At 39.1% G+C, this 24861-nt stretch overlaps 1 protein-coding gene across 1 annotated transcript in view; it reads right to left on the reverse strand.

Moving 5' to 3' along the window:
• Positions 1-24861, reverse strand: part of slc15a4 (solute carrier family 15 member 4) — a 73390-nt gene that overhangs the window by 35722 nt on the left and 12807 nt on the right. Inside the window, exon 5 of the mRNA XM_072247617.1 lies at positions 8732-8900. Coding sequence (XP_072103718.1) covers positions 8732-8900 — 169 coding nt within the window. The remainder of the gene's footprint in view (positions 1-8731; positions 8901-24861) is intronic.

Below are 24861 nucleotides of genomic sequence, written 5' to 3' on the forward strand. Positions count from 1 at the left end.
ATAAGGAGGGAACAGAAAGAAATATAACGGAACACTCAGATAGTTATTGACACACCAGAAGGATGGGGCCTAGATGGTACAATGGTAGTCATTTAAAGCAAGTATTCAGGTGCAGAAGCAAATGACAAGGCAAATGGTACATTGACCCAAGTTGCATTATTATATGAGAATAAGAGCAAGGATTCTGCTGTGCATCTGGACAGATTTGGTTTGCACATCAGAGAATGGAAGCTCTTGTTGTTGAGGAAGTGCAAAAAACAAAATGGAATACTCAGTCTTGAGATGGTGGAATTGACAGCTGAGATTAAATTGATCCATCCTGTATTCACTAGGTTTAGAAGATCAAGAGGGAATCTCATAGGAACCTTTAAAACTTTAACACTCAACTAGAGAGACAGACCCAAGGGCTGGATAGTCAGGAACCCAGGGATCACAGTCCCAGGAAATGTCATCAGAAGAAAGTGCTTCCTCCAGGGGACAGCACATGTCAGGAATTCTCAACCACACAGGGAAGTGAATACGAAATCAACTACTTTCAAGGATGAGGTTCACATGTTTCTTAATGATAAAGGTATCAAAGGGGATGATGAGAAGATAGAAGCAGAGCATTGAGGTAATGATCAGCCATGACAGAGTTGAAAGGTTGAGCAAGTCCGAGGGAATAAGGGATGAATAGCCTACATCTGCTCTATTTTTCTACATTTCTATTTAACTGTTTGCAATACCAGGTTAGGAACAAAAAGCAAGGAGCTAGGAATTTTAAACGAGAGGTTTTGCTTGAACTTTGCTGGTGCTTAACAAACAAGCTTCCCTACTGTTCAAAACCTAACATTAAATTCCATCCATGAACTTAAGTGGAAGAGAAAATTTCAAGACCCGACCTGAATTTCTATATGCATAGCAACTCTGGGCATCAAAGTTTGAAAGCATGATTTTCCCCAGCTACAGCTGGCATCAAAAGAAACCTTTCTGCAACACTACAAGCAAAAATGACTAGAATTTTTTATCACTCCCACCATTGCTTACTACCCTGGTAACCCTATCAACTAGTTAGAAAGAAAAAGTCAACTTGTTACTCGTATTCAATAAATGCTTCACTCTCACAATAGTACGTGCAAAGGAAAAAATTAAATGGTCAAATGCTCAAACACCTCCAAAAAAAAGATCGTTTTTACAGAAAAAAAAACAGCAAAAGAAAAATTGCTTTCTCTGGAAAATCAACATTGCCACCCTGACTACAGGATAAATTATAGTGAAATTTTAAAAGGAATTAACTGAATTTGTTTAAAAAGCCCTTTAATGGTTTCCCTTTTAACATATGAGGATTCATATTATTTTGCTTTCCAGAAAATAAAAATATTATTCAAAAAAATTAGAAAATGATTTCAGTTGTAAATGAGATTTTCTAATTGAAATCAAGACTAGCCATTTTTAGAGAAAAACAAACTCAAACTTTAAGTTGCAAGAACCATCTTAATTCTCCAGTTCTGAATTAGATGGATAAAAAAATTAACTGTATCTGAGAATTGCACTTCATCCAGGGTACACATGGATAGTGACTGTAGTGATGTACAAGTACGTAATTTGATTGACTTAAGGATTTCAGCAAAATGAATGCTTACATTTGTAACATGGCAAAAGGCCTCTAAAAATAAGTCAACTATTACAAATTCGCACGTTTTAAATTTCTTTTTTTTTAAACTGTAGTGCCATGTAAGCTTTCACAAGTCTTCCTAACAGCTCTAGAAGTTATTTGTAACTAGCAATAAATACACATTTTAAAAAGAACTTAACTAGAGTAATGCATACAAAGTTTGAGCAATGCATACATAGAGTTTACATATTAAAAAGGAATTGGAAAATGACCTGCACATTTTTTGCTGAATTTGACACATGCTCTGTGGTCATGACAGCACTTTTGACTTGCTTCAATAGATCTAGTTTAAACTGCAGTATGGTTTATACGCTTCAAGATGCTGGCAAGATGCTCCACATTTTAGTTACTCCACTGCTTAAAAAGGCAATCTTATCAAAAGACTAATGTTAACAGCTATGACCTTTGGATTTTCAGCCAATATTCATTCCAATAATGGATAATATTCAAACCTTGTGAAAACAAAAGGTCTCATTGACAGATGTAAAGGTTGCTGCCCACTGTAAGACAACTTCCCATCCTGATTTCTGATGGGCTATGAGTTAGGAAAACAGTTTTATTTAAAAGGTCAACTACCACTTGAATATCCTCCAACCACATACAAATAACTTGCTCCCTCTAACACATAAATCACTGTGATTATAAGCATAGTCCCACAATTCAGTGGAAAGTACTTTCTTTTCATTCAACTAAGCAAAACTGTGCTGAAGAATAAAAGTACAAATAATTATAAATTTACTTGATCTCAAAGTGATAAATATAAACATTCCTCCAGCAACCAAAACAGACAATTTTAAAGTGAAATTGTATGCTGACAACACAATTTTCCAAACTGGATCTCTTCCAGCGATAGACAAGAATCCAGAAAATGAACAATTTGTATTCATTGGTGAATGAGAGGAACATGGAGGTCAGTAAATAAAGATTAAAGCTAAATCATACTTTTAGAAATTGAAAGTTAAAAAGATTTCCAAAATCCTATTTACTATAAAATCTGGCATATTGATATATGTCAATCTTTTCCCAAAGTGAACAAATGGAATGGGGAAGGGAGAAAACAATTTATGAATGTTTACTCCCTTGAATTGAAAAGTTACCTGTGTAACTTTTGAAATAGGCCACACATTGACCAGTTGGATCATTACATCAACTGGGCTTATATGTAGTTTGTATACAGCCATAGACATTTTCAAAATGATACTGGAGACTCTTAAGAAGAGCTGACACACTGGAATCAATAGTGATATCAATCGAATGCTTTATTCCCCTATCCCAACTGGAAACGAATTCATGACCACCACCACATTTAAATACAAATATTGTAGATGCTTGGACAGGTAGTTCCTATGAAAAGAAACTTAACCTTTCAGATTAATAACTTTTCAGATTCAAGAATGTTAATTTTAGTACATAAGAGACAAAATAATTGTTACTCCAGTTCTGATTCAGCACAAAATACAAACACATTAATAATAAATACATAAGACAACTTATAAACAGATTAATATATCCATAAAATGACGCTAAGCACAGGGGTGCCTGTACATAATGGGACTGACAGTAAGTAATAGAGGTAATTGGGGGGGGGGGGGGCGCGCGGGGTAGCTGTCTAAGTGAATGGAGGTGTTAATCAGACTTACTGCTTATGGAAAGAAACTGTTTTTGAATCTGGGGGTCTTGGTGTGGATGCTACATAGCCTCCTTCCTGATGACAATGGGACATGCAGTCCATGAGTAGAGTTGGTGGGATCCATCATGATGTTCCCGGCAACTTTCTATATATGTCCTTAATGGTGTATAGACTGATGCCAATGATACACTGGGTGCTTTTGAATATCCGTTGTCCACTGTAGTGCAGTTTCCATACTATGCAGTGATGTAACTTGTTAAGATGTTCTCTACTCCGTATCTGTAGAATGACAGAAGCATAGAAGTACATGGTACAGCTCTCTTCAGCCTCTTTGGAAAGAAGAGGCTCTGATGAACTGTCCTGATTGTGCGGAGTGTGTTCTTGGACCATGAGAAGTTGTGTGAGATGAGCACTCCCAGGAGTTTGAAACTGCTTTCAGTTTTCACTGCTGATGCGAGTTCTCCTGAAGTCAACAACCACCTCCTTTGTCTTGTTGACATTGAGGAAAAGGTAATTTGCCTAGCACCAGGCCTCGAGTGCTTCCATCTTCTCTCTGTTGGTCGCCTTATTGTTGTTGGAAATGAACCCCGCCGCTGTTGTGTCATGGGCAAATTTGCCAGTGCAATTACTTGGGTGTTTGGCCATGCAGTCTGTGTGAGCAGAGTGTACAGCAATGGGCTAAGCACACAGCCCTGGGGAAGACCCATGTTCAGGATGATAGAGGGAGGAGCGGTCGTGCATTCTGACTATCTATTGGTTAGTTAGTCCAACACAGGATTACACACTGGTGTATTTAGGCTGAGGAGTAGCAGCTTATTCACCAGGGTCTGTGGGACAATAGCATTGAATGCAGTGTTGAGATCCAGAAATAGCACTCTGACAGTGTCCTTGTTTTCTAGGTGTGCCAGTACGAGGTGCATGACAGATGCTATGGCATCTGTTATAGCGCGGTTCTATCGGTAAGCATATTGGCAAGTGCCAAATTTGGCAGGAATAGGGTTTTTAATATGTGCCCTTACCAGCCATTCAAAGCATTCAAAGCACTTCATGATGATTAGTGTTAGTGTCAGTCATTTACAGTTCAATAAAAAGTTTGTGAACCCCTTGTAATTATCTGGTTTTCTGCATTAATTAACTCACAAAATGTGGTCTGATTTTCATTTGACATAACAACAGACAAACACAATCTGCCTAAACTAATAACACACAAACAATTGCACTTTTCATGAACACATTGTTTAATCATTCACAGTACCAGACTGGAAAAGATATGTGAACCCTTAGATTTAATAACTGGTAGAACCGTGCTTACCAGCAATAACCTCCACCAAACATTTTCTGTAGCTGCTGATCAGACTTGCACAATGGCAAGGAGGAATTTTAGACCATTCCTCCATAAAAAACTGTTTCAGTTCATCAATATTTGTGGGGTACCTTTCAGGAACAGCCCTCTTCAGGTCATGCAATAGCCACTCCCTTGGGAGAAGGTCTGGACTCTGACTTGGTCGTTCCAAAACACAAATATTCTTATTTTTAAACCACCCTGTTGTTGATCTACTCTTGTGTTTCAGATCATTGCCTTGTTGCCTCATCCAACTTCTACTACGCTTCATGTGATGGACCACTACCCTGCCATTCCCCTGTAAAATGTATTGAAACAATTTTGAAGCCATTGCTCCTTCAACATTTGCCAGCTGTCCAGGCCCTGAGGCAGCAAAGCAGCCCGAAATCATGATACTCCTTCCACCATATTTTACAGTTGAGATGAGGTTTCAGTGTTGGTGTTGGCTAGTTTCTCCATTACAGTGTGCATTTCTGCTAAAAAGTTCAACTTTTGTCTCATCAGTCCACAGGATATTGTCCCAGAAACGTTGTGGAATATGCAGGTGGTCTTCTGCAAACTCAAGATGTGCAGCAATGTTTTTTTTGAAGAGCTGTGGTTTCCTTTGTGGTGTCCTTCCATGAACACCATTCTTGTTCAGTTTTTCTTATAGTGGATACATGAATAGAATCTTTAGCAAGCTCTAGAGATTTCTGTAGGTCTTCTGCTGTTGCACTTGGGTTCTTCTTCATCTCCTTCAGCATTGCACATTGTGCTCTTGGTGTGATCTTTGTAGGAGACCCACTACTGAATTTCCCCCATTTGTAAACAGTATTTCTTAATGTGGACTGATGAACACACAGGTCTTTAGAAACACTTTTGTAACTTTTTCCAGCTTCATGCATCTCTACAATTCTCTTCCAAAGTCCTCTGAAAGTTATTTTGATCACGGCATGGTGCACATAAACAGATCTTTCCTGAGAAGAACAGGATTTGTCTGTAATCTGACTTTATGTGTCTTTTTTGTAGGGCAGGGCACTTCAACAATCCACACCTCCAAAATCATCTCATTGCTTGGACCACCTGACCCCAAATAGCTTTTGTAGAAGGCATTATCCAAGAGGTTCATATACTTTTTTGAACCTATACTGTGATTGTTTAAATAGCGTACTCAGAATTGACGAGAAGGTCAATTGCTTGTGTGTTATTAGTTTAGGTAGATTGTGTTTGTCTATTATTGTGACTTAGATGAAGATCAGAACAGATGAGTAGTTAATGCTGAAAACCAAGTAATTGCAAAGGGTTCACAAGCTTTCCTTGCAGCTGTAGTTCTGAAGGTGTAGAGTTCTTTAGTACAGGGATGATGGTAGCTGATTTGAAGCATGTAGAAACAGTAACCTGGATGAGTGGTGTTGAAGATGACCATGAAGATGTCATTGTGCTGGTGTACACACTTCCTGAGTTCTCAGCCTGGGATGGTGTCTGGCTCAGCTGCCTTATGTGGGTTGACTCTCTTAAGAGTCCTTCTCATCTCAGCTGCTGTCACAGACAGTGGCTACTCACCTGGGGGTGCGGGGTGGGGAGCTTTCATGGCTGGCTTTGTGTTGCACACCTCAAATTCATTCAAAACAGCCCTGAAGCATAGAGATTGCATCATTAGGCCATACAGTGATGGTCCTCTTGACAGATTTCTCCATTTTCAGCAGCAGTCAGTATGCTGGGATTAACATTTTGGAGATATAATCAGAGAAGCCAAGATAAGAGCGTGGGATGGCTTTATAAGATCTCTATATTTCAGGTTTCTATCATCTGGGTTCTTTTGTGCTTTTCGGTCATTGCTATATTTAGCTCTGTACATACACTGACAAAATTCTGCCAATGGAATGCATTCTCTGGCAAAATAATTCATTAATGTCTTTTGCTCATTCCAGATTCCAGCAATCAACAGAAGAATTAAAGGTTCTTGCAATAGTTAGATTTTGCAATTTAAAAAAAAATAAAAATGCAGAAAATAGAAACAATTGCCATAGAAGTGCTGCTCCCAAGGGAAGATGTCAGTGTTGGAGAGGTTTCTCTCTCCAATGATGCTGCTGGATAAGGTGGCTGTGTGCGAAGGCCCTATTGCTCACTGCTCCAAGGGAAGGCCTCTGCATTTGAGTGGTCTCCCTCCCTCTGTCAATGCTGTCAAAGGATATTACCAAAGTTCTGTGATTTATGGATTGGACTGCAGATTGTAGTTCAAATTCGACTCCTTCAGATTTTTTTTCATATATATTCTGTGTTTTCACCTTTCTTTTTCCCCCCTTGTTGCTGTTTGGTGAGATTTGTTAGAATTTTTTTTCAGCAGGGGCATTTGGGGCTTGATGTTCTTCTAGCCGTTTGGCACGGTGTTTTTCTCCTGCGTGGGGTCTATTGATCATGTTGCCATTGTGAAATTTGTCTTTTTGGTGCGAGGGGAGGGGGTGATGTTTTTATTTGAACGACTTTCATGGCTTTTCTTTGTTTTTTGACTATCTGGAGAAGAATCTCAGAGTTTGTATACTGCATACATACTTTGATAACAAATGAACCTTTGAATCTGATGATAGACAAGCTTCTGTTTTGGACCTAACACATTCAGATTTTCAGATTTTGGTTAGTATTTTAGCATTCACATATGTAATGCATTAAAGAGGAGAAGATGGCGGCGCGACGCAGCGCGTGTGGCCGTTCTAAATGATATCGATATGCGTTAACTAGGGGACTGTGCACAATCCTGATTTGATGGAGACAGCCATGAGAAGCACGGAGGAACACCTGGAGAAACTTCTGAAATGCCTGCTTCGCTGCCGCTGCTACTGTGCGATCGAGAATCTCTGGAGGGGAAGGCCCCAAATCCTGGGCTTTGCCTATTGCCTGTTGCCGGGGCTGGGGTCAAAGCGCTCGGCAGAGGTGGTGCTCGGTGTCGGAGAGCTGGTCGGAGACTCAGGGTTTTCAGACAGACTCTGAGCCGGACTGTGGTCGGATGCTTCCAGGATGCTGCATCGGCAAGTTTGCAGCACTGGAGGTTCACCGTCTGCGTGAGATGTTGGGACTTCGAGAGACACTGGGGATTTTTACCATGCCCATGGTCTGTTCTTAGCAAATTACGGTATTGCTTTGCACTGTTGTAACTATATAATTATGTGGTTTTTGTCAGTTTTTAAGTCGGTTTGTCATGTGTTTCTGTGATATCATTCTGGAAAAACATTGTATCATTTCTTAATGCATGCATTACTAAATGACAATAAAAGAGGACTGCTTATCCTCATAATCTAATCTAAGTAACTGATTCTAAAAATGGTTTAAAATTTTCCCCCCATAATTTGTTGATTATATCAGTCAAACATACAGAGCAATACAAATAGTGAAACCCAGTTTAATATTCTCGGTTTCCTGACACAAGACCTCATTTAAAACAGAGATCCTGATACTACCCTCCATAAAGTATACCCTTCTGAATACCAAATTTACCAGTTTTTGGTGCTAAACCAGCACTGGATCACAGCACGATAATAGAAGTGTAAAAGTGCATCAAATACCAATGCTATTAATACAACAGATCTGATCAATACAGGTAATCATAATACTAAAATACCTCAAACTACATTTACTTTTGTAGTCAGAAAGGACAAGATCAAAAACCAAACTAAGTGAACATTTGCAAAACTCTCAATAGAAATTTATAGCTATAGTCCAAGTCAAGGTTAAATCCTCAACTGCATGCATTATGCTATTCTGCTTATCTTACAGGATTCATTGTTTTAATTCTATTTTAATATGACATTAACTGTAGACCAGGTTTAACCTGATCTCGGTTCCTCCTCGGCATTCATCCTGAGATACAAGTATTTGACTCCTGAATTCTTTCAGCTGTGCCGGGGGCCAAGGTAAAAATTGGTGGGGATGTCAATGAAGAATTTAAATTTGATATAACAATAAAATTAATATTTGTACAGAGGCACCACATAATTATTTACATACATATTCAATAATGTCACGTCTTGATGTATAATCATCCAATTTACAAACACTCATACTCTCACATTTATTATGGAATGGATTTTAATTTCAAAACATTAAGAAAGCTTTCTACACATATACTTACCAGCAGCCACTGCAGAGCACATAACAAAAAACATGCCAACAGCAATTCTCATCAAGGGTGTAGGCAGCAAGCCTTTCCTCTTTAGCACGGGATCTACCACTTTGTCTTTGACTGGGATCAGAACCAGAATAAGTACTGCATCAAACATGGTGAACCAAGCAGCTGGAAGCTGTAGAAAAGTATAGTTGGAATAGAATGCAGATCAGGGATCACTGAAAAGTAAAGACGCAACAGCACAATAAATCATATACAGTAAAACTAACAGTCCATCAGCCTTGTGACTTTGCTAACGTCAGAAGCAGATTTTCTCGACTACAGAAAATTACTACTATTAATGTAACATTTTTACTTCACTTTCTTTTAAAGATATTAGCGGCACAGTAGCATAGTGGTTAGCACAACGGTTCACAGTACCAGTGACCCGAGTCCAATTCCCCACTGCTGCTTGTAAGGAGTTTGTACGTTCTCCCCATGACTACGTGGGTTTCTTCACACAGTCCAAAGACGTACCAGTTCATAGGTTAATTGGTTATTGTAAATTGTCCCATGAATAGGCTAGAGTTAAATCAGTGGATTGCTGAGCAGTGCAGCTCAAAGGGCCCAAAGGGCCTATTCCACACTTATCTCAATAAATAAGTAAGATTTTCCAGTGTACCCAGTGAGTTTAAGTGGAGGAGAGAAATATACAGTGCAAGCACTCTGGCTCCCAAATCCAGCTGCACATCTACTCATTGCTCATGCTCCTGAACCTTGGTGTTCTGGATCTCAACCCTGGCTCCAGCCACATGTTTGTCCACAGTCTGGACCGCAGCCCCACTGCACTCTGAAGCCCGAGCTCTGATTGCACACCTCGCCTGCTCTCCAAATCCCTAGCTTGCATTCTGGACTGAGCAGCGAGTTGGATATCAGACCGCCAAGTTTTCTCAGCAATCATTTGCTGGATTATTGGCATTTCATTGCAATTAGTACATAAAATTGTACTCTTTGTAGTCAATATTAAAATAACTTCATATTTTTCTTCATAAGTAAGATAGACCCATGCTTTGGAATGTGCAAGTTGCACTCCTGAAAAAAAATTGCTGAATCTTGCAATTTTTCATTATGTAAAGCCTTATCCATCACCTTATCTATGCATACATCAACAAATGTGAGCAGAAATAAAAGTATTTATTTACTTCTCACTCCCCAAACACTACCCCCCGCCCCGCCACCAACCCAAGTGCAAATTTTATTCTGCAGCTCTATTTTTTGGGTAGTAATGCAAGATTGAATTACGTAAGGTTGAATTTCTGTTAACTAAACAACAGACGCTGAAGTCACTTGCACTTGTATCAGAGATGTTATATTTTAGCAGCAAAGCCTGGGCTAAAGCAGTTTTCACCAACACCAGCCCTCTGAGCTTCCTACTTTCTTCCCATGAACATACTGCAACAGAAAAACTATTTAAAGTATTAAAATGCCCATTTTCCCACCTGGGAAAGTCACAAATATTTTAAATAGATGTACCCTAATATATTACTCCTAAAATGCAAATATCATTTTAAAAAAACACGGCAGATCAATTATATTCACAAGCACAAGAGGTACTGCAGACGCTGGAAATCTAGAGCAATGGCAGGTCAGCAGTTCTGGTAGCATCTATGGATAGGAATAAACAGTCGACATTTCAGGCCGAGACCCTTCATTAAAATTTGATTACATTTCTATGTAAATGTATTAGTATTCCTAAAATTAAATTTCTGGGTACTTTTTACTGTCTTTAATCCGTAGCAGTACAGAAGATGTTGAAGATTGAAGTTGTGAACAAACACCAAGTGAAAAAAATATAAAATTGCTGAACCAATCTACAAGCATATTCCACTTTAGTGGAGGAACAGGATTGCTCTGAGATCTAGCATAGACTTAAGACTAAAAAAGACAACATCCCTCTATAAGCAAATACTGCAACTAGTTTCCAAAATGCGAGTTATTGCAAATGATGTGAAGCAGTTAAATCCTTACATTAAAAGGATTGAAAAAATAAACTGATCTTCTAATATTAAGTTCAGGCTTAATCTACAAAAAAAAAAGCTAAATAATTAACAGGAGGCCATGGCTCCAAGAATATCCTCGCTCTCAATGGTGGCAGAACAAAGCATATAGGTGCAAAAGGCAAGGTTGAATCATTTAGAATCAAGGGTGCTTGGTTGATGATCCAGTTTTGTTGGCTTTCTATCATCATAGAAGCCAGTGTTCAATCCATTCAATTTACTCTACATTGACAGCAAGAAATGGATGAGCACACAGAGCACAGCAAAGCAATTAGGACTGAACAACACTCTTCCTGTGTGCTCAAGTTCCAGAGAAAATTGTATTGAAACAGCTTAGCGTGAACAGCAGCTAAATGTGCAGTTCATGCACAAAAAGAATCAAAGTGGTAACCTGATAATTACTTCCTCATTCGTCTGTTCTCAATCACTCAGTGATAGGCAATGGCATTGACAACACCACCCCCATACTGCTTACTCATCAATAACTTTTTACCAGTGCTCAGTTTGGGCGTAACAGAACCATGTACTGCAGTTCCACATTAAATGTCAGCAAAAGAGCCTAATCCAAAAGTGAGGAAAGATTAACACCATTTAGCACCAAGAAAGAATCTGATTAAGTGTAGCATGATGAAACAGAAGTCAATAGAAACTAGCGGAGGAAAAGTTACTTCTGGAGTCATGGATAGTGAAAAGAAAGATGCTTCTGGCTTTGAAAATTAAATATCCCAACTCCAGCATACCTTCCCTAGAATTCCCAAAGAAGTTCCCTGGTAATTACCACTGGGTGGAAACTTAACTAGATCAGTCAGATAAACTGACTATGTGAACAGCTCAGACTGGGCATCATGTGACGAGTGCCTCAGTGTACGACTTGCAATTTTCACGGTGCAAGGAAGTACAAGTTATGTTTTCCATTAACCTACATGATCACAACTCTGTTGACTGAACCATATGCTGTACCCTGAAGATTCACTTCCTCCCCTCCTACCACACAGTAGCCACTGTGGTACATTGCAGCAACTACTTGCCTGGAAGAACAGAGACAGCAAACATATGAAAATGCCACCACTTGAAAGTTCCCTATTCAAATCACGTTAATCTAGCTTGGAAATATATTGTCATTACTTCATCATTGCTGCTTAAAGCACTTGAATTGTAAGAAATAAGGGGCTAATCCATAAAGCTTGCAAAGAACACGAGACCCTCATGCAAATTCACAGTTGAGGCCAGATCCTCTTTACACACTTCCATAATTACTAGGTTACAACTTCTGCCAATCAGCTTTTTAAACTATGCTGACATGGTTCTGAAAGGCACAGTTTGATTTTCGTTTTCCCAAACTGGCATCATCTTTGTTTCAGTAACAGAAACTAACTTGAAAATTGCGAGTGCGAGGTATTTCACTTTGGTATATTGAACTTACACAGTAAACAGTAGAGCCCGACATACGGAGTACTGCAGAACAGGTGGATCCTACGAGAACCCAGCTTAGCACTGAGACCAACTTGAGAAGTGGCCAAGAAGTTGATCACAGTTGCAAACTGCCAAGACTAAAGCTGCTCTGCACTCACTGGCCACCTTACTCTGTTACAGGTTGTATGTCAGTTTCGTGCAATTGAATTCTAAAACTTAAAGAAAATGATGCCTCCCTGTGAGTTGATAAATCACAGGATTCCCACAGCCCTTTCAGATAAACTGTATGAAGGTAGGATTTACAGGACTTCCTATCCAACTGGACTGTGAAAATACCTTGGATCATTCAACATGACAACTCACCAACATCTTGAAGGCAATTAGGGATCGATGTGAAAAGAACGTAATTTAACAACCTTTAGTAAAGTATGTTGCACAAGTTGAAAAGCAAAATACAACAGATGCTGGTAATCTGAAACAACAGGATGCAAGATTATTGTTCAGAAGCCTAATGGCCTGAGGGACGAAACTGCTTCCTATCCTGACTGTTCTTGTATTTATGCATCAGAGTCTCCTGCCTAATGGTAGAAAGGCAAAGAGGATGAGGGATGGATGGGTGGGTGGGATCCTTAATAATACTAAAGGCCCAGCATACACAGCACTCCTGATAAATGACCATGATGGATGCTAATGCAACCCCTACATTCCTCTCAGCTGTTCACACAGTCCTTTAGAGGGACTTCCAGTCTGATGCTCTGCTGCTCCCATACTAGATGGAAATGCAGCTTGTCAGGACGGTCTCATTGGTGATCCTGTAAAATTCCGTTAAGATGGGGCGGGGGGGGGGGTGGAAAGACTTATTGCCTTAATCTCCTTAGGAAGTGGAGGTGCTGCTGTGCTTTCTTGTTCAGGGAGGTGATACTAAGGGACCAGGTGACGTCATCTGTGATGTGAACTCTCAGGAACTTGGTGCACTTAACTCCTCTATGGAGGAGCCATGTATGCACAGAGGGTGATGGTTCATCTGGACCTTCCTGAAGTCTACATTCATTTCCTTGATCTTCTTCATATTCAGATTAAGGTTGTTGTTCTCACACCAGTCCACCAGCTGCACCACTTCCTCTCTGTACTCTGACTCATCGTCATCGCTGATGAGGCCAACCACCGTTGTGTCATCTGCAAATCTGATGACATGATTTGAGCTGTATCCTGTGACACAGTCATACATCAGCAGTGTGAATAGCAGCGGCTGAGGACACAGCCCTGGCTCGTGCCAGTGCTCTGCAGTTTTTGTGATTCACATACTCTGATCCCACATTACTTGTACCACAATATTTTGCAGTCACTATTGAAATAATTTAATTCTCTCTTCCAAAAGCAACCACATATTCTACTCCATGTGCCAACTTTTGTCCACTCACTTGACCTAATCTAAGTGTTCCTCACAACTTGCTAACTCACCTATCTTTGTATCATCGATAAAATCAGACTACAATATACTTGGGCCTTTCTGCAAGTCTTCAACATAGATTAAAAATAAAAGTTGAGACTCCAGCACTGATCCTTATAGTGAAAAAGTGACAATCCAAAGATGACCAATTTATCAAGACCCCATGCTTCCCCCCCCATGACTATTAATTTTTTGGGGGCAATAACTTAATATTCCTGTCACAACACTGACCAAATTGTATTACCCAAAAAGAATTAACCGTCAAAAAAGATACTAAAATTACTAAATGCATTCTGCAACCTAATCTGACATACCATTATGTTGATCTTCCTATTAATTCCTTCAAGCTGTCTTGCATGAGTGGCTTTGCCCTTTTGGCTCTATTCTTAATATGTTTATAAAAAAAACTATTTTAACTGTTGAGTGTGTGTGTTCACGCCAAAATTTTATTTTGTGGGAGCCTTCATTCTGCACAGCTTCAGAAAGTTAACTCAAACTTCCTTTACAAAAGTAAAATAAAAACTAAACCAGCTTAAGTAACATCAAGTTTAGTAACAATATAGACAGGTGGGTAGCTTGAGAGGTTGCATGCTTCTTCCACCGTTTTTGAAGAACTACAGTGTGTTCCTGGTGTCTCGCACTTCTCAATACAATCCCAAATGTTCCTCCTCTTTGAGTGGTCAGGGGCCAGGGATGTCCACAATTCAATGGAGACATCATGCATTTTCTATAGGGGCTGGAAAATATCCTTGAATCTTTTCTCTTTCCACTTGGTAACCTCTGGCCATGAGGGAGCATGAAAGCTTTGGGAATCTGGTGTCCAATTTGCAAATGCATAGTCTGCCCATTGGAGCTGACCAATGCAATTAGGGGTTCAGTGTTGGGATTTTGACCAAGAAGACTCTAATTGGTTTATTTTTCTTGCAAGCCCCATCTGTCATGTTGCAAGTACAATTTCCATGCTAAAATTACCAATTATACACCACACTAAACTTGTTTCTCTAAAATTTGTATTCAGAATTTTACTGTTGAAATATTGATATTAATTTACTACAAACTAACAAAAAATGCTTCAGTAACATTGCCAAGATAGTAAAGAAAGCCTTCAAAAATCAATGACCATGGGACACAGAGCACTTAAATAAAGCAAGATTTTCATATTTCCAAAATACACACTTCCTGTGAATGCCAGTTTTAACTTCAATTACCACATGATTCCATTTACAAATGGTCAAGATTGTTGGTCTTCTAAAACAAAATTTAGTAGAAACATGCTCAAAAGTTCTATGTTTTGGTCACAAAATCTATATTGTTTTTCCAATGGATGTGCTTTTAAGTTTTAATTCGTTTTGAGATATTTACAGTCCTATCACTCTTTAGGAACTAAAATGTTCAGTCAGCAAAATAATTTATCATCAAGTTTTCTATAGCACATGTTAATTACTATTCTAGTCTGATTTACTTTATACTCTTAAACAAATGACCTCATTTGTAAATAACTGTGCTTCAGTAACAGATCAATAACCTATACTTCAATTTGCTTTGAGAACCGACGGTTACTTCAACAGTTCAAAGTTCAAAAAGATTCAAAGTACATTTATTAACAAAGTATATATGCAATTTACAACCCCCAGATTCATCTTCCCTCAGACAGCCACAAAACAAACACACAACACGGAACCCGTTCAAAGAAAACATCAAACTCCCAACACGCAAAAATAAGAACAAATCGCGCAAACGCCAAAAACGAGCAAATAACACAGAATATTAAACATCAAACCGCAGAATCCTTGAAACAGTCTAGGAATGTTCAGTTTAGTTCAATTCAATTTAGTACAGTGTCATTTGTTGACTGCAGGCCACAAAGCCAGTTTGCCACAATCAAAAACACGAAAACTATCAATTTTTATTAAAATGGAGTAACCAGAAACACAGAACATGAACCACAGAGTCCTCTTTAAAAAAAAAAAAAAAAGAGTCCAATCCACAAACCACTCTGATCAAACCTTGTCCAATACCAAAGACTCCTGCACCTTCCTCCGGCAGTAGCTAGCAAGAGGGAGAGGGAGATGGGGTCGGGTCAAATGCAGACAGAAGGCACTGAACACAGGCATGCCTTCCGCTCTCATCCTCATTAATTTCAAGGTTGCTTGATGCTTTAGTTGGCAAGTTGGTCGAGAATTGGAGCCAATCATGGGTTCGCGCTCTGCCATTGGGCTGCACACTCCATTCTCAACCACACTGAATTTGTGATAACATAGCTTTCGCTGCTATGCCTTTGGATTATGAAACTATTATAATAGTGGAACTAACCAAAATATTTATGCTTGTTGAATTATTTACTTATGAGTAGCTTACATAACTTTTGGATTATCAAAAGCATCCCAGAAAGGAAATTACATTTTTTATAGGAAATATAGTCACTTACTCTTCATTGGCTGTGAATCTAAATTCTGGGGCTTCCTATTCAACAATACTATGTGATTACCTTCACTAAGACTACAGAGCTCAGTAAGGTGACTCAACGCCTTTTAAAGTAAAATTACAGATGAGTAGGATGCACAACATAAAATTTACAACACAAACAACTACAACCAAATATGTGCCAGTCAAAAAAAGGTATTCAACCTAATCCCAGTTTCTAATATTAGGTCTGTGGCCCTGCAGATTGTGGGCTTTCACATACAAATCAAAGTACTTTATTCCCCAATGGGATAACATAGAAAACCTGCAGCACAATACAGGCCCTTTGGCCCACAATGCTGTGCCGAACATGTACTTACTTTAGAAATTACCTAGGGTTACCCACAGCCCTCTATTTTTCTGTCCAGGAGCCTCTTAAAAGACCCTATTGTATCTGCCTCCACCACCATCACCGACAGCCTATTCCACACACACCATTCTCTGTGTAAAAAACTGACCCCTGACATCTCCTTTGAATCTACTTCCAAACAGCTTAAAACTGTGCCCTTTCCTGGATTATGTCTCTATCATCTTTCAAGCAGTGAGTTTCAGAAACCTGCCACGTTCAGTCAAAGTAATCTCACTACAACTGCTCTCAAACCCTTTCACCGATTACTTTTATTCCCTTGTTTTTGACCAAACGCCTTAATCTTATACACATTGGTATTCTCCATTTCTACGAAAAACAACCCCAGCTTATCCAATTTTTCCTCTTGCCTATCACTTTAATCCTCCATTCCAATTTCCCCATCGTTGTTCTCTTACACACTTCCTGCAAGGCCTAGTCCATATTTCTCTTATCTGAGCATATTGCTGGGAACTCAATATTGAATTCAACAATTTCAGATAATCTGCTTCTCCTGTGTGGTGCCAGACATACACAAGGTCATATCTCTGCAACATTTATTCAGTTTTAACTCTCTCCTGAACTGCACAGCATTTCCATTTTTCCAGATTTTCAGCTACTGCTGTGCTTTGCATCTCAGTTTCAGCATAGTTTATTGTTTTTCCCTCCCCTGCCCTCAGTCATTTCCCTCCATTCTCATTTCCCCCAGAATGATCAGCTATGATTCACGCCTTCACCACCTTTGTACTGCACCAACAACATGCACCTGTTCTCAATTCTTTTGTACCTCACCATATCATCGACTTATCAATTGTTTTTCCTCCTCCAAACTCTTTCCCTTCTTTGCAATAAAACACATTTTCTCACTGTTATTGGTTTTGATGAAAGGTCATTAACCCTGTCTCGCTGCCTGACCTCCTGTGTATCTCAGCATCTTGTGTTTTCATTTTCTGAAAATTATATCTTAATTTTCCAACTTTGATAACACACATCCTCAAATCTTCTTTGCACCTTTTCCAATGTATTTGTATTGTTCCTGTAATGTGATAACTTGAATTATAGCTAAATTGTGGTATATTTACTTAATGTCTCTGCTCTTATATTCTAAGTTTCAGTATAAAAAGGAAAGAGTTTCATTTTAAGTAATCTATTGACCTGTCCAGCTCCTTTAAGAATCTTTGGATATGTACTCAAGAAAATCTGTTCCTTCACACTGCTCAACATCCTGCCATTTTTTAAAAAAATTCTTTTGCCTTGCCAAACTTTCCCAATCCATTATTTCAATCTTCTCTGGATTAAATTCCATTTGCTATTTTTCTGCTGAACTGATCAAATCATTTATATCTTCCTGCAGCCCAAAGCCTTCCTCACTGCTTTCTATTGATAATACTTTTTTTAAAAAATCACAGTAATCAAGTAATTGATTGCTACGATAGCAGCTATGGATGGGTCAAGGTTTGAGACCAATTGACTGCTGTCTAGAACTGAAAGAAATAAATTGAAGTCCATGAAATGTATTCAAAACAAAGTGCAATTTGACATTGGCAATGCCATCCAAAAAAAGAACACTATCACAAGTTTCAGTGTTTATCATTTCTTTCACCAAAGGGTGGTGAATCTGTGTAATTCATTACCACAGACAGCTGTGCAGGCCAAAATATTGGGTACATTTAAAAAAGGGAGGTTGGAGTTAGAGTCAGACTTTAGCATAGAAACAGGCCCTTCGGCACATCTAGTCTCTACAGAGCCTCGTCCCATCGACCTGCACCTGGGCCATAGCCCTCCACTGCTCATATGTTGATATGTTCTTCATTAGTAAGGATATCAAAGGTCACAGGGAAAAGGCAGCAGTGATCAAATGGAGGCACAGACTCAACGGGCTGAATAACATAATCTACACCATGTCTAATGGTCTTAAAAGGAGCGTTTCAAACAGGGAACTAGAGCACTGTGGAATGTGTTACTTTCAACACATGGAATACTTACTGCTCCATTTATACTTTGCAACTAGCCCCTAACCACATATTCTCAACACTTCTTACTCCACAAATACTAACTTCTACCTTCTATTTTATGTGACAAATGAAAGCAATCTATGCTAAGGACTCTTTAGCCTGGGGACCTGGAATCAAAAAAATGAGGAAAAAAAAGATTATATTAGTCTGACCTGGATTAAACACATAGGCCAAAGTAAAGGATAATACAATTTACATCATCACACTCTGCACAATTCATTAAAGCTATCCCATACTATACTTATGGACTGTAGGCACTCTATGGTCTTTTGAAATATTAATATGAATAGATCAATATCTTGTAAAAATCCACTGTAAGATAACCCATCATGAGTGGTACCTGCAAAGTATTTGGTAAATGACAGGGCCAACATTTTCATTCCTATCTATCTGAAAATCATGTGACATTTTCAGCATTTGGATATCAGTGATGCTAATAATGTCGCATTTAAATAAACTTTTAAGCGAGACTTTAAACATCAAAAGGTCAGTCAATAAATTTGAATGGGATGATGGTTCTAATACTGATCATGCCAAATTGAGTTTTGGTAAATGTCTGTATTCTGTGTTATTCTCCTTTTTCTCTGTTTAAAACTATTTAACATTTCTGGATTCGGTTTTCTTCAGAATTTGCTGCTTCGCTCAAGTTTAATGCATTCCGCTGCCACTTTAAGAGGACCTTGGGATAGATCTAAGTGAAAACTTCTGAATACATTTTTCAAATTAAACTAACTAGGAACTCCCATCCACTTTCTGATTTGTTCAGTTGTATAAATAACTAATTAATCTTCCAACTTCAATCCAATGTGTCTTGCCTTCAATCTTGTTAGACAAATATCACTACGCAACTTATTTTTACAAATTAGACAATAGTGTTGAAAGTAGCTTGCACAATTTAAAGTCTCCTCATAAGGGATTTTCTTAATGCTGAATTAGTATCAAAAATTAAAGCACAGTAGTGACAGATTCAACAAATACCATTCTGGCACAGAGCCGTACATACAGGAATTCTTTCAAATCTGACTTCACAAGTGAATAATATTGAGCAACATGGGTAGTTGAGTTAGTTATTTGGACTTACAATGGGAAAACCAAGCCAAAATTACCATCTGCAATCTTCATTGAAATTTATATATATATAAAATCAATAATGGCAGGATTGAAGCTCAGACATGAGATTCAAGAGATTGCAGAGACTGTTTTTCTTGAAGTGTGTGTTGGCAAAGTATGGCTGATGTCTATGGAAATCCTAACTGTCAAAACAATCAGCCAAGATCACAAGTTGCAGTTAACTCCGAAATACAAATCCAAGTTTATAGTACTACTGAAGTGATTGTAAATTAATTTCTAAACACTAATTTTGAAAAGAGGAAGGAAGAAAAGAGATTATATCCTTAAGAACATGATGCATTAAGGAACAGAAAATGAAAGTTGACACAAAAAGGGAAGTTTGTGTTTTAACAGTCATTTCAGATTTTCCCTCCTGGTACCAGGACTCTATAACACCTGCAGAAGTTTTACAATGTTCACACATAAAGTGCATTTTACAGAAAGCACTTCATAATGAATGCTTTTACTATTTTATGAAGGTCAATGTTACAAGACAACAATAATAAAATACCATTGCAGGCCGGCAGAAGACCTTTGTCATTTTGCCCACCTATTCACAGTAATACTTCCACAAATGTTTTCTTATTTCTCATCTGGCATAAAAAAAAGACCATTAAATCTATATTGGCATCGAGAGACATTCCATTGATCCCATTCCCACTCATTTCCTAGTAAGCTGTTCCCCCTTTTTTGTACCCATCAACTTCCTTCTGAATCTATTTCTATCTACCTACATTATAGGGAATTTACAATAACTAACCTAGCAACCAGACAGATTTTGCAACAACAGATCTGGGGAATGCTATGCAACCATGGGGAACATGTGAAAACTTCATACAGGCAGCATCCGAGATCAGAATCAAATTTGGGCTGCTGGAGCTGCAAAGCAGGAGCATTAATCATTGAACCATCCAGTCACAGTCACCCCTAATGTTTTCTTCACCAATTATACAGCACATTTAAGAACACTCTAGAGGGTTCCCTTTGGTTACTCATGATTTTTTAAATTTTGCTTTAATTGGGTCTAAAATTTACAGACCTAATTGAAATAAATCTAAAATTTTGAACTTATTTGCTTTCTAAGCACTTTCAAGACGACACCAGAGAACAAATTTCACAACATGTGCCAGTGATATTAAACCCAATTCTGATATCATCATTCCCTTAATTGAGGAATCACACATGCGGCCTTTTCAAGTATTCAGTTACTGAGGAAACAAAAGTACAAACACATGTTTATGTGTTGAATGTATGAATCATTTTCAATCTATAGGTGTTAACACACAATACTAGGCTGAAGGCACGTCGAATAGCATTAATGGCTATGATGCTTCGCTCTGCTATGAGCTCAACGCCTTTTATACCCATGCTTTGAAATGGAGAATGAAACCACACCTGTACAAATCCCCACGACATTTGGCAATCTTATGATGTCTGCCTTGGAAGCCGATGTCAGAACATCCTTCAAGAAAGTGAACCACTCCACAGCATCGGGCCCCAATAGTGTAGCATGCAGAATGCTGAAAACCTCTGCCGACTAATCACTGGGAACGTTCAAGGATATCTTCAACCTCTGGAGGGAGGGGAAGATGGCAGCGCGACGTAGCGCGCGCGGCCGTTCCGAATGATATCGATATGTGTTAACTAGGGGGCCGTGCACAATCCTGATTTGATGGAAACAGCTGTGAGAAGCACGGAGGAACACCTGGAGAAACTTCTGAAATGCCTGCTTTGCTGTCGCTGCTACTGTGCGATTGAGAATCTCCGGTGACGAAGGCCCCAAGTCCTCGGCTTTGCCTATTGCCTGTTGCTGGGGCCGGGGTCGAAGCGCTCGGCAGAGATGGTGCTCGGTGTCGGAGAACTGGTCGGAAGCTCGGTGTTTTCGTACGGACTCAGAGTCAGACTGTGGTCGGAAGCTTCCAGGGTGCTGCACTGGCAAGTTTGCGGTGCTGGAGGTTTATTGTCTGTGTGAGATGACGGGACTTTCGAGAGACTTTGAGACTTTTTTTTTTTTACCGTGCCCATGGTCTGTTCTTATCAAATTATGGTATTGCTTTGCACTGTTGTAACTATATGTTATAATTATGTGGTTTTTGTCAGTTTTTAAGTCGGTTTGTCATGTGTTTCTGTGATATCATTCTGGAAAAACATTGTATCATTTCTTAATGCATGCATTACTAAATGACAATAAAAGAGGACTGCGTGTCCTCATAATCTAATCTAATCCCACTGTTGAAGTTGGAGGATCATTCATACCGGTGCCCAAGAAGGGCACAGGAGGTGCCTCAAGGCCTGTTGCACTCACAAATACTATGATAAAGTGCTTTGATAGGTTGGTCATGGCGAAGACTTAACTCCTGCTTGAGTCAAGGCCTAGATCCGCTGCAATCTGCAGACACAATCTCACTATTTCTCTCCTAAGCCTTGGACCATAGTAATACCCATGTCACAGGCTGCTGTTTATCGATTACAGCTTGGCATTTGACACCATTACTATTAACAATTAACAAACTTGAAAACTACTTACTCTGCAACTGGATTCTTGATTCCTTCGTTGGGAGACCACAATCAGTGCAGATTGGTAATAACATCTCCTCCTTGCTGACAATCAACACAGGCACACATCAAGGACGTGTGCTTAGCTGACAGCCCTACTCTCTCTCGACACGCACAACACAAACACGCTAGGCATAGTTCAAATGCAATCTATAAATTTACCAATGACACCAGTGGTGTTAGCATAATCTGAGAAGTAAGAAAGGAGGTATAGGAGCGAGATAGATTGACTGGTAGAGTGGGGTCACTAAACCAATCTTGCACTCAATGTTAGCAAGACCAAGGAACTGATTATGGACTTCAGGAATGGGAGATCAGGAAAATGTACACCAATCCTCATTGAAAGTTCAGCAGGGAAAAGGGTGAGCAGCTTGAAGCTCCAGGGTGTCAGCAGTTTGGAGGATCGATCCTGAGCCCAATGTACCATTGCAATCATGAAGAAAGAGCACAAGCAGCTATACTTCATTAGGAGTCTGAAGAGATTTCATGTCACCAAAGACTCTTAGCAAATTTCTACACAGATGTACTCTGGAGGGCAATCTGACTGGTTGCATCAGCACCTTGTATAGTGGCTCTAATGCACAAGATTGAAGACACTGCAGTAGGCCACCACAGACACGAGTAACCCCACCCCCACCCTCCAAAGACATCTTTAAAAGACAGTGCATCAAGGTAGCATCCATCACTAAGGACCCTCACCGCATCGGACACTATCATTATTATCATTAATATTATCAATGTCTGACCCACACTCAATTGTTTTAGGAATAGCTTCTTCCCCTCTACCATTGCACTTCCATCTCACTATTCCTCTTTTGCACTATGTATTGATTTTTTTTTTAAAATCATAGCTAGTAACTTTTTTTAATGTCCTGCACTGCACTGGGTCCACAAAACAACAAAATCAGGCATCTCAGTGATAATAAACCTGATTTTGAAGCATGCATGAAGGAAAGACAACAAAACCTTTTACCCATATATGTTGGATATGGAGACTCATCTTAGAACACATGAGATACAAAAAGAATGATACTAAAATATAATCTGATTGATTTCAGAAGATGTCATCCTTGTACAATATATATTTTCCCTTTCGGTTTCAAATCTAAAGCATTCTAAATATCCAAGTTGCCTAAGCAATTAGAAATATGGGAACTACTAGTTGATTTCACTTGCCAAAGTCTTAATTAATTTGCCCATATTCCTCCCAAGATCTTAATTGTTCATTAACAGGAAGATTCACTGGAAAGATTAGCATTGATTATCCATGCCAAAAAACACCTACCAAGTGGAGTGGACTATCTTTTAGAGCAGTTCAGATCTGACCAAATTATAGTATCTGATCTCACACAGGACTGATCAGGCAAAGATGTTGGTAAGGATTATTAAGGATGTTATTAATATTCTGCCCCAAAGTTTCATTTCAACAGAATTATGTAATTAATCAAAGTTATACTTCTCCAGGTGCCATGTTAGGATTTGAATTCAGAACAACTGATTAAGTATGCACACCTGAATGATCATCGTAACTAAAACCCTTAAGGACACAAGACACAGGAACAGGACAGGTCATTCAGCTCAATGTGCCTGCTGTGGTCTTACTGAATGACAGAACAGGGGCTTTAAATTCAGGACCACCATGTATCAATCCCATTATCTTTGATAACCAAAATTTTTAATATCCAAAAAGTCTATTTGTCTTGTGTATATACACAGTGACTGAGCCCCTACAGTCTGCTTGGTTGATAATTTCAACGTTTCACTATCCTCCGTGAGAAGAAATGCCTTCGCATTTCAGTCCTGAATAGGTAACCCCTCATTTGAGTGCAAGACCACCTCCACCTCCCAAGTCAAAATAGTCCAAGAGTGAGACACAAATTTCGCATGTACCAAACCAATGAGATTATCTGCCATTCTTCTACACTTGAGTGTTCAATCCAATTCTTAACTGCCCCTCGGAGGAGGATTCCTCCCGTTGAATGATTTAATCTGATGTACCTTCACAGCACTCCCTGTTTCACAAATATATTCTTCCTCACATAGGGAGTTGTATGCAGATTTCCACTTATGCTTTCACCCTTGTCCTTAACTGTAATAAGACATCTTTTTGCCCTCTCTCAATTCTTATTGCAATAAAAAGCCAGCATAATTTTTGTCCTCCCCTAGCTGCTTCCAGTAACCACATATTAACTATGATTACTATGACATCTGCAGAACAACTACAATTCATGAAATACTCTCCTTTTCTATTTTTCTACCAAGGTTCAAGACTTCGTATTTTGTACCACAACTGCTACATCCTCACCCATTCGCTTAACCTAAATCTCTCCCAAAGACTTTCTGCTGCATGCTTACAACATCTAATTTTGCTGTCAGCAAACTTCAATCACACTTGCAAACAAATATTGATCAAATAACATTCTCTCACCCCACTGATGAGCATAGTTCTGGCAAACGATTAGCGTCCAGCAAGACCAATACTGCCTGCCTCCATGGATACCACCTTATCTAGCAAGTACTGCATTTCCAACACCTTTAGTTTAATGTCAGTCCCCCCCCCCCTAACATCGAGAGTACCAGACACCAGACTAAAACATTCTAACTGGGCTACCAAAGTTCAAAGTACGCTTATTATCAAAATTTGTATACATTATACAACCTTGAGATTCGTCTCCTTACAGGCAGCCACAAAATAAAAGAAACCCAAACAAAAACCATAAAAAGAATGACTGTCAAACACCTAATGT

This window comes from Mobula birostris, chromosome 31 (assembly GCF_030028105.1).
Source record: "Mobula birostris isolate sMobBir1 chromosome 31, sMobBir1.hap1, whole genome shotgun sequence".
NCBI classification, from domain to species: Eukaryota; Metazoa; Chordata; class Chondrichthyes; order Myliobatiformes; family Myliobatidae; genus Mobula; species Mobula birostris.